At 40.4% G+C, this 16,991-nt stretch overlaps 1 protein-coding gene across 4 annotated transcripts in view; it reads left to right on the forward strand.

The window, feature by feature from the left end:
• herc3 (HECT and RLD domain containing E3 ubiquitin protein ligase 3) overlaps positions 1 to 16,991 on the forward strand; it is a 33,838-nt gene that overhangs the window by 5,135 nt on the left and 11,712 nt on the right. For 2 of the 4 annotated variants that reach the window (XM_079500353.1, XM_079500354.1), the window contains exons 4-18: positions 764 to 882; positions 1,081 to 1,302; positions 2,358 to 2,449; positions 3,111 to 3,241; positions 3,743 to 3,894; positions 4,175 to 4,242; positions 6,386 to 6,510; positions 6,925 to 6,984; positions 9,911 to 10,022; positions 12,368 to 12,557; positions 13,437 to 13,600; positions 14,460 to 14,573; positions 16,020 to 16,043; positions 16,155 to 16,244; positions 16,430 to 16,600. In XM_079500353.1, the coding sequence (XP_079356479.1) occupies positions 764 to 882; positions 1,081 to 1,302; positions 2,358 to 2,449; positions 3,111 to 3,241; positions 3,743 to 3,894; positions 4,175 to 4,242; positions 6,386 to 6,510; positions 6,925 to 6,984; positions 9,911 to 10,022; positions 12,368 to 12,557; positions 13,437 to 13,600; positions 14,460 to 14,573; positions 16,020 to 16,043; positions 16,155 to 16,244; positions 16,430 to 16,600 (1,834 nt within the window). The remainder of the gene's footprint in view (positions 1 to 763; positions 883 to 1,080; positions 1,303 to 2,357; positions 2,450 to 3,110; positions 3,242 to 3,742; positions 3,895 to 4,174; positions 4,243 to 6,385; positions 6,511 to 6,924; positions 6,985 to 9,910; positions 10,023 to 12,367; positions 12,558 to 13,436; positions 13,601 to 14,459; positions 14,574 to 16,019; positions 16,044 to 16,154; positions 16,245 to 16,429; positions 16,601 to 16,991) is intronic. The other 2 variants (XM_079500355.1, XM_079500356.1) reach the window with 2 other exon arrangements.

Below are 16,991 nucleotides of genomic sequence, written 5' to 3' on the forward strand. Positions count from 1 at the left end.
TGCCGCTTATCAGCTAAAATCTCAGTTTTTGATCCAAAATAAATTGAAACCGCACATCTACAAGCTCACTTAGTGACGCGTTGTAAGCTTGTAGATCAGCTATTTCAGCATTTTCTTTTAAGTATAAAAATAATTATGTCAGTAATTTCTTTCTGTATGTTTCAGTTATTTGTCATATCTTCCCTGTGCATTTGTTTTTATTTCCAGGCAAACAGAAAGTTATTCTTTATTCATATGTTCAATGCCAGAAATACAATTAAATCATTAATCGCAATTATTTATGATAATTAATTGTCAACTTAAATTTGTAACCCTGACAGCCCATAATATGGCAAAAAAATGTAAAGTTTAGAAAAGATAAGCTATTTTCGGTAGGGTACTGTCACAGCTGTGTAGGATAATGACATCTCATGCTTAATTTATACCACTTATCCCAGCATGGACTGACCACAGAGACCAGTCCTTAGTACATGTGACATGTTAGACAAAGGCACAAATAACAATGCTGACATGTCAGATACTAAATAGTGTGTACACTGCTGTAAAGCCTGGTTTATACTTTGTCGCACAATGGTGTCATGTGCCGAACATAGCCGATCTACAAGCCCAACCATGACGTGTCGCGTTGTGGGCTTGTAGGTCTGTTGTGTTCCGCGTGACCCTGTCATACTGATCTTGATCAACACAAAAACAAATCCCTGATAAAGAGGTTTTTGGTAATGCTCTTCTACCCTCATGAGATAATGTATGTTGTTCTGCCCAGGTTGATTAAAAAGCTGTGTGAGCATCGCATCTCTCAAGTTATGTGTGGAAATGAGCACTGCATCGCACTTTCTCGAGGTGAGAAAGGCACAAACCTTTCACAACTCAACACAAGCCTGGGTATTGATTATTTATTTTTGAAGAACAAACCATGGCTCAAAGTTACTAAAATAACTTCTGATATTGGGTTTCTTTACATTAAACGTTTAACCTCTTAGTTCTTTGTTTAAATCTAGATTTTTCTAACAATACGAATGGTCCACGGTCTACTGTCTACTATCTACTCATGTCAATGCATTGTCCCTGCTTTCCTCTCAGATGGCCAGCTGTTCACGTGGGGCCAGAACTCTAACGGCCAGCTGGGTCTGGGGAAGGGAGAACCCAGCGCGCTGTCCCCTCAGCCCCTTAAATCCCTATCAGGAATCCCTCTGGCTCAGATCACTGCCGGAGGATACCACAGCTTTGCCCTCTCTTTGTCTGGAGCTGTGTTTGGTTGGGGCAAGAACAGCGCTGGGCAGCTGGGGCTGAATGATGAACAAGGTATACCGTATAATAGAATGATGATGAAGTGAAGTTGAACTTGACACCAAGTTGGAGGCTTGTTTCATGTGGAATGGTGGTCCTAATTATAAATGATATATATTTTTTTATGTGAGCTGATGTTTTCATGAGATTAGTAGGGGCTTCATGTTTAAAATAAATGTATCACAGACACTTCTTTGCAGAAGTTTCAGTGTACAGTATGTGAATTACATCAGTGATTCAACTGACCTTGAATTAAGTAGCTCGGTAATAACCACAACATTTATCCTTTTTTAAGTTTTCCTTATTAATTCTACACACAAATAAAAGCCTAAATGGTCTGGGATGTTTCTAAAAAGCAAGCGTTAAAGCCTCAATCTGCAATTTCTTCAACTGGTTGGCCGTATGTAGAACCTCAAGATCAGTTGAGAACAATATTATAGAAACATAAGCTTACATGTGGCGGCTGTGGCTCAGGAGGTAGAGCAGGTCGTCCAATGATCCCTGGGTCGGCGGTTCGAATCCCGGCTCCTCCTGTCCACATGTCGAAGTGTCCTTGGGCAAGACACTGAACCCCACATTGCCTCCAATGAGTTGGTCGGTGTGAGCTCGCCACCATTGGTGTGTGAATGTGGGAAGTGAGGACGCTGGCGTCGACTGTTCGCCGCTTCACCTCCCAATGTATGAATGAATGAACCATTGTAAAGCGCTTTGAGCACTTGGAAAAGCGCTATAAAAATGCAATTCATTATTATAATATTATTTTGTGCTACTTGTTTATGAAAGCAATAGAATACTTCCTCAGGCAAAGGTCCGGAGGGACCGACACGTTGCTTCATTAAATAAGAAAATACTCATGTATCGAGCAAATGCAGTGTGCGGGTGTATTCTATTGCTTTCATTGATGTCCAGTTGTCCACTGGCCTACGCACCTGTGCATACGCCTGAATTCTAGGTGTGCGAAAGTTTTCTCCTACAGTTGCTACTTGTTTATGAAATAGATAGTGTGCACATTGTTTCACAAATCACAGATTAGGCCTAACAAAAAACTGATTTGTGCTTCCTTTCATCAGATCGTGCTGTGCCGTGCCACATCAAGTTTCTAAGATCCCAGAAAGTTGTTTACATCAGCTGTGGGGATGAACACACCGCAGCCCTCACAAAGGTATGTATAAGAGTAATGTACACAGCTGCTGCTCACCACAAACAAAATATTCTGTGATATTTTGCCCACATCTATTTGTATCTTATACGGTCGGTAACGGCATGTAAACACATCACTGACCTGCAAAAACTCACCATGCAAAAACAACCAGTCATGAACTGACCAATCCAGTGATTTATGTCCTTGGGACTGAGTCCTTGTGCATGACAAGCATTTATTGTGTTTATTTCTAATGGTAAAGCTATGCAACAAACTTTTGTCTAGAACAGTGGCTCCCAAACGTTTTTTTGCCCAAATGAGACGTTTGCCCAAAACCCAAACTAGTGAAAACAGTAGATCACATTGCTTTGTGCCACGTTGTGAGCTTGTAGATCTGACATTTTCACTACTTCTTAAAATAATAATTCCAATACAATTAGATACATTTTTTATGTTATTCATGAAATGTTTTTAACTGATGACAAGTTGTGAACTGGTGATTAAAAATCATTTGAAATAAAATGTTTTTTCCAATGTGGAAGGTGAATAAAAGGAGATATTTACTTGTGTGATCCATACAAATTGAACCCAAAGATGGTTCCCGACCCACTAGATAGATAGATAGAAGATCTACACCTGAAACAAAAAAGAATGAATCAGCATTGTATTGCTTGTCTGACAGGATGGCGGCTTGTTTACGTTCGGGGATGGCTCGCGGGGTCAGCTGGGTCATGACACAACTCACAGTGAGCCATTGCCTAGACGGGTGCTGGAGCTGATGGGGAGTGAGGTGTCCCAAATCGCCTGTGGCAGGTAATTGTTAGGCAGTATAATGTCTAGGATATTGACATGAATACATGGAATCAGTTTACCTACATTTTTACCTACCAGCCTTCCTTTGCTGCATACATCAGGGCATGCAACAGTTAAGGTCCTTGCAGACTGCTGCGTTCTTTTTTTGGGGGGGGGGGGGGGGGGGCAAAGAAAGAAAACAATTGGAAAACACACAGCAGTCTGCAAGGACCTTTAATCGAACTAACCAATTTAATTGATTATAAAGGATTATCAAAATCAGTCATTTAATTAAATGTTCGATTAATGATCACTACTTATTTTGGGCATGTTATAGCCAGAGAACAATCAGTGAGTCATAAATAAAGTACTTGCATAAAAGCCTGGGATAAGGATATTGTTGCTGTGAGGTGACTGCTAACCACTGCGCACCATGCCACCATGTACCAACATACAAACTTTAAATAGGTCCTCTTGTGTTTCCTTAATTCCTTATTCTCTATCTTTTTTCCTCTCTGTCAGGCACCACACCCTGGCGTTCGTGCCTTCCTCTGGTATTATGTATTCATTTGGTTGTAACATTCATGGGCAGCTGGGAACAGGGATGCGGGGAGACACCAGAAGCCCATGTCCTGTCAAGAGCAGCAACCTCACAGGAAATTCTCAGAGAACAGGTTAGTTTATTTTTATTTTTTTTAATCTCATTAAAATAAAGAGCACAGGCGGTTGTACAAACAAGGGGCTATATTTAATTTAAAGAACACTGTGTATGAGTTTACTTTGTCTTTTTACAAAAAAGGAGGAAAATAAAATCGAGTATCGAGTAAATTATTCATGAAACAAAATGCACATATCTTCTGACGGAATGGAAAACTGAGTTTAGTCTCAACCATTGATATTGACCTCAAGATTCAGCTAACACTTGTATTCCTCTTTTCTTCCTTTTCGGAATAGATTGCTGCACCATAACCAAAATCAACTGTGGTGGAGACCATAATTTTGTATTGTGCTCTGATGAGCAGGTAAGACGAATGTTGGTTTTCCTTTAGCTAAAAAATAAAACAAAACAAAAACAAAACACACAAACAATTTTAACTTGATTCCAAGGGCCAGTATGTGTTACCATAGCTTATCATTTACAAATTTGTATGTTGTAATAATGATGATGATAATAATGTATTGCTATTAGGAGCAAAGAAGTAAAGTGGTTAAACAGAAAGATGATACATTAATTTGTAGTTTTTACAGGAGAGAAATCTATTTGACCACATATCAACGATTAGATGCTTGAATGCGTGAATATTACTCCACAGGGAGGCAGTGGTGCCTTAGCTTTTGCCCAGTCTAGTTTGTAAAGCCAAGTACACATGGACTGTTGTCCTGGCCATCTCTGTGGATAGAGCAAGGGACTAGCACTCTACCCAGTTTAGGGATTCCATTCCCTGTGTCCCTCATTAGCTATAGAAATGCACTAAAGGGAAATAACAACAAGTGTTGTTCCATTCCTTGTGTTGCCCTTTGGCTAGAACCTCTACACACCAGCGTTGCTGTGGTGTAGCACAGTGGAAGCGACACTGTTTATTCTTTCGTAGTTTGCTCCATATACTGTAGATATTCTGTAATGGGCGAAAGAAAGGATTCTGCTTTTTGTACGTTTTAGTTTGTTAAACAAACCACTTCATCCATGCTCTATCTTGAGCTGAGAAAGAAGATATAATGTGCTGTTCCACTGTGCATCATGACCAACAGTTATAAAAAAATTTATGCATGATTGTAAACATACAGTATAACGAGTGTTATAAATTATAACTATGTTTACAATCATGCATAAAATGTAACTTATAATGCCTTATAATAACATTATAATACATTGTACATATACATGTATGTGAATAGAATGCATTATAGTCCCAACCTTTAATTAAAGTGTTACCAAAATTGTGTTTCATCTTTATGTCATGTGGTCTTTTCAGTGGTTTATGATCGCTCTCGTATGCAACATATGAATGCCTCGCGGTTGCTAGGTGATCTAGGGTTAGGTGATTCAATGTAAACAGATTGTTTAAAATGCATTTATCTCGGATTCTTTTCCCAGATTGCGTTAAAAAAATATCAAAACAAGCTTTATCCATGCCCCATAACTAAAGCGTTGATGATCGTGGTTACAAAAATTATGTTTCAGGGCTGCTTACCCTGTGTTCCACGCTATTTAATCCATGTTTAGGTGCTGCTTATTATGCTAAACCCGCTATTTGTTTAATGTGTTTAATTCGCCGTTGTTTAATAATTAAAAAGAAAGAGCGGATCTGGTGATGAGGCCGTCGCGTTATGATGACGAAACTGGAAATCGAGCCGTGCTCTGGGCTGCAAGGGCTTCTGGGAAAATAATTCTAATGCAGGTGGTGGGTTTGACTGGGCTCTGCGAGCCCTCGCATGTTTTTCTCTTCTACAACAACCCATGGAACTATTTTCAGGCGGGTTTTCATGGATTAAAGCCACAAATACTTTGGCGCATGCTCCAAAGGTAATGAAACAATCCTGGCAGCCTAGGTGGTTTGGATATATTAATCTAAAGCCCTTAAAGTGTTAAAATAAGATCGTGCAGACCTTTAAACAGCCGTTGTTTACCTCTGGTCCCGGCACCAGTATACACTGAAAAGATCGTGGCAAATTAATTAATACCTGGCAGGGAATGTGTTAATTGAAAAAGTTACATAATACCGGTATGATTCTAATTATAATGTATGCTGTAACTTATTATTGTGTGGCTCATCTTTTCCCAGCAGTTTCCCTTAGGTCAGGTCAAGCATTAGCATTAAGTTATAACATATTGTGTGTTTTACTTTCAAAAGTTAAAAAAAATCACACCCATGTTAAGTGAGGGGCGCTCTTATCGTACATCATTATGACGTAACGTGTCTATTTGCTCAGACACATAACGTAACTTCGCCGTTCATTGTCAATGGAAATTTCATCTTTGTGTAGGACAGAAATAGCCGATTTGCTCATCCACATATGGCGTAAATTCTCTTTTCATTGTCAATGGGAATTTAATGTTTGTAAGACGAAAGTCTACACTAATAGCTGAATATAGTACCCCTCAAAAATAAAAAATAAAAACAATGTGAAATGATTTGTTTCTTCCCTTTGCCTTCCTCTATACAGACTTGTGTCCCTCCAGAAGACTTCAGGGTGAACAACATCAGTAAAGGCATCTCTCGAATCAACTACGAGAGCTTAAATTCATGGAGAATTAAACTAATAGACAACACAGACTCTAGTGTCACAAAGTAAGTCACTGAGAAATGATCATCACTTTAGATACTACACTACTATTTTTGTGTGTGTATATTTGAACCATAATGTAATTATTGTATTATTATTGAGGGGGGCTAGCCCCTCCAATGCACATCTTTGTGTGTATGTTTTCTGTCCGTTTGAGGAATGTGATGTATGATTAGAGCACCCCTCACTTCACACGAGTGTGATTGTGATTTTTATTATCATTTGCACATTCATAAGCTCACCTAACCAAATTCTATAATTAATCTATAATTAAATGCTGCTAATCTATGTACGGCAAAAGGCTGTCTCGCCAAACTTTGGAGAGAAATCTAATGTAGCATTGATGAACAGCAGCCTATACCTACCTGGTATGAAATGTGTTTTGTAACAAATGTCCTTATCACATTCTGTTTCCACAGTGACATCATACTTCTGCTCTCCTCCACGGCCTGCTGGAATGCCAGCTTTCTGGACCAAAGGTACCAAAAGCCTCTCCATTCTGAATCTGATGCCTGATGTAAATGTTGCGCTCATAGATGGATATAAGAAAGGCTAGATGGCTCACCCGTATAATTGCTGGCCAATGGAGAGCGATGTCGCCACATGGCGGCCATCTTGCTTTAGGTAGCTCGCCCACTCATAACACTCAAGGGGCATGTACTTTTTAAATCTAACTATAAATATGGATAAAAGCAGCTAATATATTGCTTAAATGGTTGTACTGTACAACTTTAATCTGTCATCAGGCATCCACTTCATTATTGGTGCCTCAAAGCAATGCGACACAGTAAAAGTCTTTAACTCTGCTCACGCACCCGTTTTTCTTTGACTCCTGGGAATGGGTTTACACGTGGCATCACAGGGTCTGCATGATTCCGTTCTGTCACATATTCAAACACACACACGCACGCACGCACACTTGCGCGCCCCCTACACATATGCATGCACATGCACACACAAGTAGAAATGTTTACATGCACACAGTATTTCATGCTATGATAACTACAAACTGCTGATAATGTTAGCTTGGAAAAGATGATTATCTAGTCACAGTGAGATCCATGGACGGGATCAGAGCACATTTAACACCAATGCAGGTGTGAGTGTTGCTGGATGCTGAATCATCACTATGTCGTGTCATGGGAATGAGAACTGAATCCCTGTACCTAGCATCCTAAACTTACATTCCTCTGAAAACAAGAAAAGAAGACAAATTACTCTTTGGTAGAAGTGTGTGTTGTGTTGTTAAAAGATATAACTCAAAATATTGGTGAGCTATCTTCAATAGTTGCCCCTTGATTAGACATTGAAATAGAGTTGTTATTGACTTACTGCATATTGCACAGTGAAATGAGTCTCAAAGCCAGACTTCTAAAACGGATAGTTCCATGATTATGATATAAAAATCACACTTGTGTGAAGTGAGGGGCGCTCATCATCATACATCACATTCCGTGCTCAGCCAATCAAATCATCACAATGTGGTACACAGAAACACACAAAGCTGAGCTGCCCTCAAAATAATCAGTATAATTTTTACAATATTTAACGTTCCATGGATGTATTACCATTCACAATTTAGTTTTTTCTTATGGCAAGGTAAGAGCAGCGGCTAGAGCTTTAATTAAGCCTAAACATTTGACCCGGCCCAGCCCTACAAATGTTTGAAATATGTGAATAACTGGGCCCGGCCCGACCGAGAGTCTGAATTCTTTATTAACGGCACCTTTTTCTCTTCATTAAAAAGTATTGGCAATTCTGCACGCTGATGGCAGCGCCTCTTCATTTGCTCCTGGGTCCTAGTGTCCTAAGGTTCTCTAGTAGCCTATAAATGTATGACAAATATGTGACAAATTCGGCCCGACCCGTCGGGCTCGGGATGAAATCTTAATCACTAGTCATATCACTTTTAAGACAAACCGTAACATGTTCTATGAACCATGAGTGCTTTACTCATTATGGGTAAACAGCACCCCCTGGCGCTTGCCATAAGAACTGAAAACACTGGTACATTTCTCAATCAGTTTCTGAGCCAATATGTGCAACTGAGTAACCTTAGTCCCTCATGTCGGTTGATATGCTGTATGACACCATCGTCGTGTTGTCTGACTTGACCAGGATGTGGTTTCTACGTACCTGTATGTGATTGATTGATTGCATTTTTTATTTCACAGTATGTAGAAAGTTAATACAAAAACTGTTACTTGTGGACGAACCTAACCTGACTCCGCCAGATGGTGCAGCAGTCTCTGCTGCCCCATGTGGCGGAGTCAGGTTAGGACAAACCATGCCAGGGTTTACAACAGGGTCCACCATAATCAGAACATTTAGAGATGTATAGATATACACTTCAATTAAAAAAAGAAAAGAAAAAAACAGGAATAATAAAATCCTAATAAAAGTAAAAAATGAGAAGAATATAGTATGGGGAAAAAGGGCTGGGGTGGGGGGGTGGATGTATGCTTGCACGTCAAGTGCACTGTCAGGAGCTGTGAAAGTTTGTGCTCTGACCCTACAGTGGGGTCTCAGAGACCACTTGCTGTTGTTTGTGGCACCCCAGCCACTCCGACTGGCATCCGTGGTGACTACCGAGTCCCGACACAGTTGTACTTCCCGGGAGAAAATGTGGGGAATCTATTTACATCGGTGACTGGGAACAGTTCAGGAGTGCATGGACTTCCCAAACAAGGATGGCTTGTTGTGACACATTCAGAATTAATTTGCTTGATTCATGCCTTTCAGAGAGAAGTGCCTTTTAATTACTCTGTATAGCTCAGCTGGGACACACGATAAATGCAAAGACTGTAAATGCCCTCTGTGGTAGCCACGTGGTGTTTCTTGTTTAGCAAACAGTCTCCACTAGACTAAGTCTAGTCCAGTATTATGACTGGATACAACATGCCCTATAAATATCTGAGGACGTATACTGTAAATAAGGCCCATCCTTCACCTTGATTGGTAATGCCAGGCTTAAAAACCAGTCTTTTCTTTATGAGAAATGTCACGGGACACTACGATCCTTTATAATGTTATTAAGAATAGCCTGATTACCATCAGGTTTAGAATTGCATGTTAAATACACAATAGTACTGTGGTTTTACTGTTTTGTTTGTTTTAAATGGAAGGAGTTGGTCTCGGCTGTCATTCTCAGATAGGATTTGATGTCCTGACATGGTGCATGTTGTTTATATGACAGCTGATGAGGATAAAGCACAATGAGGTAAAATATACAAAGGGTCAGAATTTTTGATCAGGTGTAAAATAGAATCACAAAACTGGATATATCTGTATGATTTGATCAGACATGATATATTATTGACATATCTTGGCGCTTATGTCTTACAATCTTACAAAGTACAACAATCATGTTTTTATTTATTTTATTTATTTATTTTGCTTTTTCAGTGATGACGGTCACTTCAAGACCAACCCAAAGACCCCAGGCATTGACTTCAACTCTGTCAGACTGCTGTTTGAGATACTCTCCAAACCATCTTTCTCAGGACTTCTGGAGCAGGTAACTGAGAGCGATGTATTTAGGAGTCTGTGTAAGGCAATACACTACTCCCTTATTCCAAGTAGCTTGGTCTGCATTGTTATTGTTGTTGTAATTGTTCTCATCTTCATATTCAATTTATGTTTTGGGACTTTAGCAGATGCTCTTTTCCAGAGCACATTACAAGTGCAAGAGTATTACATATCATTCATGAATGACATTATTTGATGTTTGTCTGTGCTGAATTGTTTACCTCCGTGATGTCACTGGGATGCAATCTGTGAACGTGAAAACTACAACTATTACTTTTTAGCCGCTACACTTGTGGGTGGTGATGTGTTAAGAGAAAAGAGAACATCTGTCCAGCCAGCAATTTTATTTCACAGCAAATGGTGTGAAAGTACAGTAATTGGGAGAAATTCATTAAAGAAGTGATTGTTGTGTGCCAGACTGGCAGTAACTAATGTATTCTGTTTCTGGTTTGGGTCTGTGGGGGCATAGTGACATCAAACTTACTGTATGTTATGACTCTGATGAGATATTCAGAGCCAAGGACATAAATCCAGCATCTGTTTGGGTTTACAACCTTCCATCTCCATGACAACTATTTCAAGCTTTGGGGGTGATACGTATGTAATATTGCTGGTGACCCTGACCTATGTACTGTAGGTTGCCTTGTAGGTTTGGGAGAACAACGAACTGACACTTAATGTTATGCGTAGTGTCTGTTCTAACCTGTAATCGTACATATAGTTTCACCAAGGTGACATGATCCGGATTTGAACCTAGGATGTAGTGGTTACGTTTGTTGATGTGGTGCATGCACTAACTGGACCAGTGGTCAGGGCATCCCTACTGTATATTGAGTAATTTTCCCCACAGAGCCCTGACACCAAATGAAGGAGTGAGTCATGAGCTCTAACATTAGCTCACTAATGTCATGTTATGTTTTGGATGGTTTACCTCAAACCAACTTGAAATATTACGTCCTGTAAAGACCGCAGGCCCCATTCCAAACCACTAAAGGGCACTCCCAAAATGTAGTTGCTAATATTGTTCCTGTTGCCTAGTTAATCCACGCCTTTTTCCATGTATTCATGTATTCTTGCATGTATAACCTACATGCAGTACGAGTACGCAACCAGTCACATGTGCAAACATGTACAAAGAACACACATTTGCACACTTTGCACGTACATTTGTTGCTCTTGTGGACTGTGGTTGAACCTGTCACAAGCTGATTTATCTCTTGTACAACATGCTGATATTCGTCTTGCACCGTAATGTGTATAATATATCATGTTAAGTATATACCAGCTGCTATGCTTATGTCTAACCTCATGTACATACTGTACCGGTTGGATATGCTACATGTTTAAATATGTAGATACCTTCCTTTCTAATTCTGGAAACAACAAAATACGATGGAGCTGCACCAAAACGAATTAATTTCTGACTCCTTTGCCAGGGCTCCCTTGTAAATGAGAGAAGTGTCTCAATGGGACTGACTTGGTTAAATAAAACATAATGGCCATTGGCTGATGGATCCATGCAATGGTCCAAATAAGATGGAAAGAAACCTGATGTGCAAATAACAATTTGCATAGGCAGTGTTTCAGATCACATAGCACAACGGTGTGAGAGTGCGAGAGACCGAGAGGGAGCAAAAGCGACTCATTTATCTTACCTTCCCACAACAATAAATATGTATATCTGTGGCAAAATAACATTTTGACAATTATTGGCCAATTTCGTCAAATTAATTCGGTAATGAATTACTACAAGCCCCTGGTCATGGCTTGTAGTAATCTCCTATTTTGGTCGTCCGATTCCCTCTTACGATGGGGCTAAAATTAAGCCTGATATGACAAACTAGCCTAGAAACCAGATGAATCTGCCACAGGGAAATAAATCCCTGGTGAGATTGGTCTGGCACTCCTCAGTTTGAATTTAATTTCGCTCACCCCAGAGCCCGCTATTCAAAGTGAGACTTCTTTGCTGTGACGTTGGAATCTGTTTGTAACCGCTTGGAAATTAATTTTCCATACCAAAGTTCCAGACTAATATCTACGCAGTGATATTAGTCTGGCCATGCCACGCCAAACCAATCTACACACTGCGTTGTAGATGCTTCTTGGGCTTGTAGATCTGCTAAAGTTTGTGGCAAGACACTGATCGTAGCATACTAGATTAGTGCATTATTTTCTATGGAGATATATTGGAGTTATTGTCTACTTTGATTGTTATTCCATGGGCCAAATACATAGCTTGATAAACTGGCCATCGTAAAGTAAAACATTACGTTTAAAGTGATTTTTAAAATCAACGTGTTTCATTGGCTTGAACATTTTGTGCACCTCACACAGACCACCAAGAGTTTTGAGAGCCTCCTCATCCCCCAGCTGCCCTGCTCTCCTCCTGATGTGGAGTCTATGAGGATCTACCTGATCCTGTCTGAGTGTCCCGCTCTGCACGACTCAAAGAACTACATCAGCCTCACCATCCCCCTGGCTATGGCCATCCTCAGACTAGAAGCCAACCCCAGCAAAGTGCTCGGTAGGGAACTGGCCCACACACACACACACACACACACACACACACACACACACACACACACACACACACACAATATCACAGCGGTTCTCAAACCTTTTTATTTCAAGTGTAAAAAAGGAACGCGTCCATTTGGATCTGTACGTGTCCATTTGTACACTTTCGTTGTTACAGACCTGTAATGGTCCATTTGGAACCCTGAGGTTCCCCGGACCCCACTTTGAGAATCACTGGTATACCAAGTTATTTAGTTGTAGTTGACTTGGTTGTCTTGATGAGCTTGATCTGTGTTGGAAAGATTTCCAGTGATACATTACTGGAAAATCGCCCTCAGCATTCCACACAGATGCATGCTAATAATGAAATAAACATTACATAGCACATTATACTGTGTATATACTGCACAGTATACAGTGTATATATAGTGTCTATTCAGCCACCCACATGGATGTATACATGCAGCACCCATGTGCAGAAATGCAGCTTACTAAACAGATGCTACAGTACAATGCACATGCACAAACATGTTCATACCTACAGGCATTAAACACATTCTGTTCAGTGTTCATGACTATACCCAAGCACCCAGACAGACGTCACTTATGCAGATGAAGAGCTGACCATAATCCAACCACTTATACCACTCTTAAGTGAAACTATGTATGTAACCCAGGCCAACTGAATGTGCTTTACGGGACAAAATAAGCAAATACATACAATATATATAGGAATACATTTTTATAATATATTTTTAAAAGAAATCACTAAAATAGTCCCACTCTAGAATCTGCCACTTCTAATCATAGCCTGTTTTCTCATTATGAATCCTATTGAATAATCCACTGTGAGGGAGATGTAATTTGCCTGCTTTTCTGTTCGCAGACAACTGGTGGTCTTTGTTGGACAGCAGTGTCTTCTCTAGATTAGTGGACATGTACAAGAGCATTGTAGTGTTTCTCCTGACCGGAGGCAAGACTCTTCTCATCCCTGTCTTCCAGGACAGCTACATTAGTGCCACGCTTAAGCTGTTGGAGAAACTGCATAAGGTACAGTACCAACCCAAGATGACCCTCTGCCCAAGTACTGTAAAAGATCCAGGTGGCCAAAAAAGACTGTGGTTTCTCTTTGAATATTAATGTGGGGTACTGAGAGCTATGACAAATACTGCTATTGCTGAATTCTGGGAGAAAAGAAAATGTCTGCTGGATATTGTAGAACTGTTTAATTACTAATTATAAACTAAAATGTTGCGGCTATTAGCTTAAAATTGCGTGATTATATACTGGAACTATATATACCACTTCCACAAAACGGCATACAGTTTTTAAAAAACTGTACAAAACGTTTCGTAAAAGTGGCATACCACATACCACTTTTGGAACTTGCAGCGAGCTGCTCGCTGTCTCTCCCAGAGAAAATGGCAGTAGAGAGAGAAATCTGCATCAATGTGTGTACTGTGTAGTTAAAGTGCAGAAGCATCAATCACAAAACAAACCCATTATCTGTCTGCAAGAATTCCCGATACAGCCATTCTGTGAGCCATCAATCGTTACTGGCTGTTTTCCTCTCTGTGTTTTTGTTGTTTTGCACCTGGCTGTCACCTTGGCCTTCTACCACAACATCCGTAGCAACCGTGTGTGGTGGTTGATCTTCACTTTAGCTTGCACTAATTGGCCAGCTACTGCCCTAGGTCTGATAACGGCTATCGACCCTAGAGCTGATTTATCAAGACTAGGGCTGAGAACATTTATCATCAACCCGTCAGCTTATCAGCCTCTCGTTGACTTGTTTGTTCCCTTTATCACTCCCCTCACCCAGAGGCAAGGTAGGGGATAAATACATGATTGCATACTGTTCAAGTTCCTGAAAGCTGAATTGAAACAGTGGCTTGTCCTGTGTTTCCAGGTTAACCTGAAGTCTAATCATGTGGAGTACAACCACTTCTACATCACTGACATCACCACTCTAGTGGACATCCAGGAAGATTACCTTAAGTGGTTTTTGAGTAAAGCTGAGATTGTGAGTGCCCCCCAACTAATTTGCTAGTTTTTCATTTACTTATTTTTATTTTTAAGCTCACACTGTATGTACCTGCTGTTCGGCCTGCTATTTTCTTAGAAGTCTATGCAAATAAAATTGAGAAGTAAACATTATTGTCACACCTTGTGACACGCTCCATATATGGCCAATACAGAATTCATTCCATATGTTGATCTGACCTCATCAAACCCTGTACACTCAAGACACGCTCCATATATGGCCAGTACAGAATTCATTCCATATATTGATCTGACCCCCATGCCAAAGCGCCAGTCTGCCGTCTGCACCCAGGCGGATGCGTGCACGCAACCTCGCCCTTACTGGTGACTGGCGACTTACTGGTAATAATAATTTGCTTGTTGCAGTAGTCCAGTCTAGACGAGACAAAGGCTTGGACAAGGTTATCTGCATCTGACAGGGTTATTAAAAGGGGGCAGAGTTTGGAGATGTTTTTGAGATGATAGATGATAGTTTTGCACAGATGCTTTATTGTCATTGAAAGTCAGGTAATCATATTGCTTGGCAGAAAGCACCGTTTCCCCTGGTCTTTTTTTTGCCATGATTCTTTGCTGTTGACCGGTGCTTGGTCTGTCCAGTGGTGGCAAACAGTATCATAGTGTGACATTTCATGCGTGTTTGCTTGTACGTAATAGGGTTGTTGCGTTCTGCAACGTCCTGTTTCTAGCCATCAGACAAGCACCTCTTTACACACAGTGGACCCAGCCACTCAGATGGATGTACAGTTTGCACAACGGCATGTGATATTCTAAGTTCTTTCTAAGAACTTTACAAAAATAATTCCCATTGCCTTTTAGCAGTTTGTTGTCTTGGTTGTAACATTTCTATAAACTCCCATCTCATCCTCCAGCCAGTGTCTTTGTTCAGACTGCAGGCAATCCAGTTTGTTTCTCAAATCTGATTTTCAGGACTGGCTGTTCACAATATTATTTTCACGTGATCAGGTTGGATGTGTGTACTCTGATATCATCGACCTACCTGCATTGACGACTTTGTGATATAGGCGTGATTAATGCTCTGTCGTACAACAGTGTCAGCTGACGAAAATAGTAGATCTACAGTCTTGAGCTTGCAGATCGGCTATTTTCTCACGAGGTGAAGTATAAACTAGGAATCAGTGTGCGTCCAGCCATCTGTCAGTCAGTGTTGAGGGTCTAGGTTTAGAGTTAGTAAAGCTCTGTCTATCCATTCTGTTAAATATTGTGATGCCAATGTTTCTCTTACATGATTGTTCCTTGCATCACAGGAATCAGAGCACTATGGCTCTGAACCTTGCGCACCTTACTTATTGTTGGGTCCAGTTGTCTTTGATAAAAGCATCAGCTTATTGGCTCCAATGTTGTTGTTTTTTTGGTTTGTTTTTCCCTTGCCAGAAGATAATTTTGCTGTTCTTTTCTTGTTTCTCAGAAAATGCGAACACCTCCAGTCCAGGTACATTTAATTGGTCAATGAACATTCATAACCTTAATTGTACTCCAATGTATGCAATGTCCCAGTTATCATAAGCATGTTTACAATTACAACTATCTTTTTCTCCTGCAGAACTCGGTGACCCTATGTGCCTATCCATTCGTATTGAATGCTAAAGCTAAGACTACCATGCTGCAAACAGATGCTGAACTGCAGATGCAGGTACCCGTGATGGCCGTTATGAAAGTTGTTTATTGATATGTGATTGATTGTATGTGATTAACATAATTCAACGGTCTTATGTTTGCATCATTAGTCTCATTCTGCATTTGTTAAAAATTGCAAATGTATACAATTTTAATTAGCACCTTACAGTGCCTCGTGCCTTTCTTACCTGTGCTTCCAAGATGGCAGTGAGCGGTGCAAACCTCCACAATGTCTTCATGCTGCTCACACTGGAACCCCTGCTGGCTAGGAACCCTTTCCTGGTGCTTCATGTACGCAGGGACCACTTAGTGAGTGACGCGCTGCGTGAGCTCACCATTTACTCGGATGTGGATCTCAAGAAACCACTCAAGGTCAGAGTTAGGCTTGAGCCATTTTTTTTATCCAGAAAGGGATGCTTTTTGATCACTACATGCCAAAAGCCTGTCCTTTTCCTGTGATCTTTTTCATCTCTTCCTCCTTCTGTTGTGTAATCTTTGTTAGTTTGTAAAATGAAAGTGAGCACTGAGCAGCCCATTTATCCTACAGAGCACAACTTGACATTTACTCAGGGACCACACACACATTTGGAATGCATCTTCCACCCATTTATGCAATACCCATTGTAGCATAAACTGAGATAGGCCCACTGAGATAGGCTCCTGACCTACGGGTCACATGGCTCAGGAACCGTTGGTTCCCAATGCTACTTACTTACCCCAAAATAAGGTTGAAAGATATTTTGAAGGAACAACTTCAATCAGA

This window comes from Electrona antarctica, assembly GCF_951216825.1.
Source record: "Electrona antarctica genome assembly, chromosome: 4".
Taxonomy (NCBI): Eukaryota; Metazoa; Chordata; class Actinopteri; order Myctophiformes; family Myctophidae; genus Electrona; species Electrona antarctica.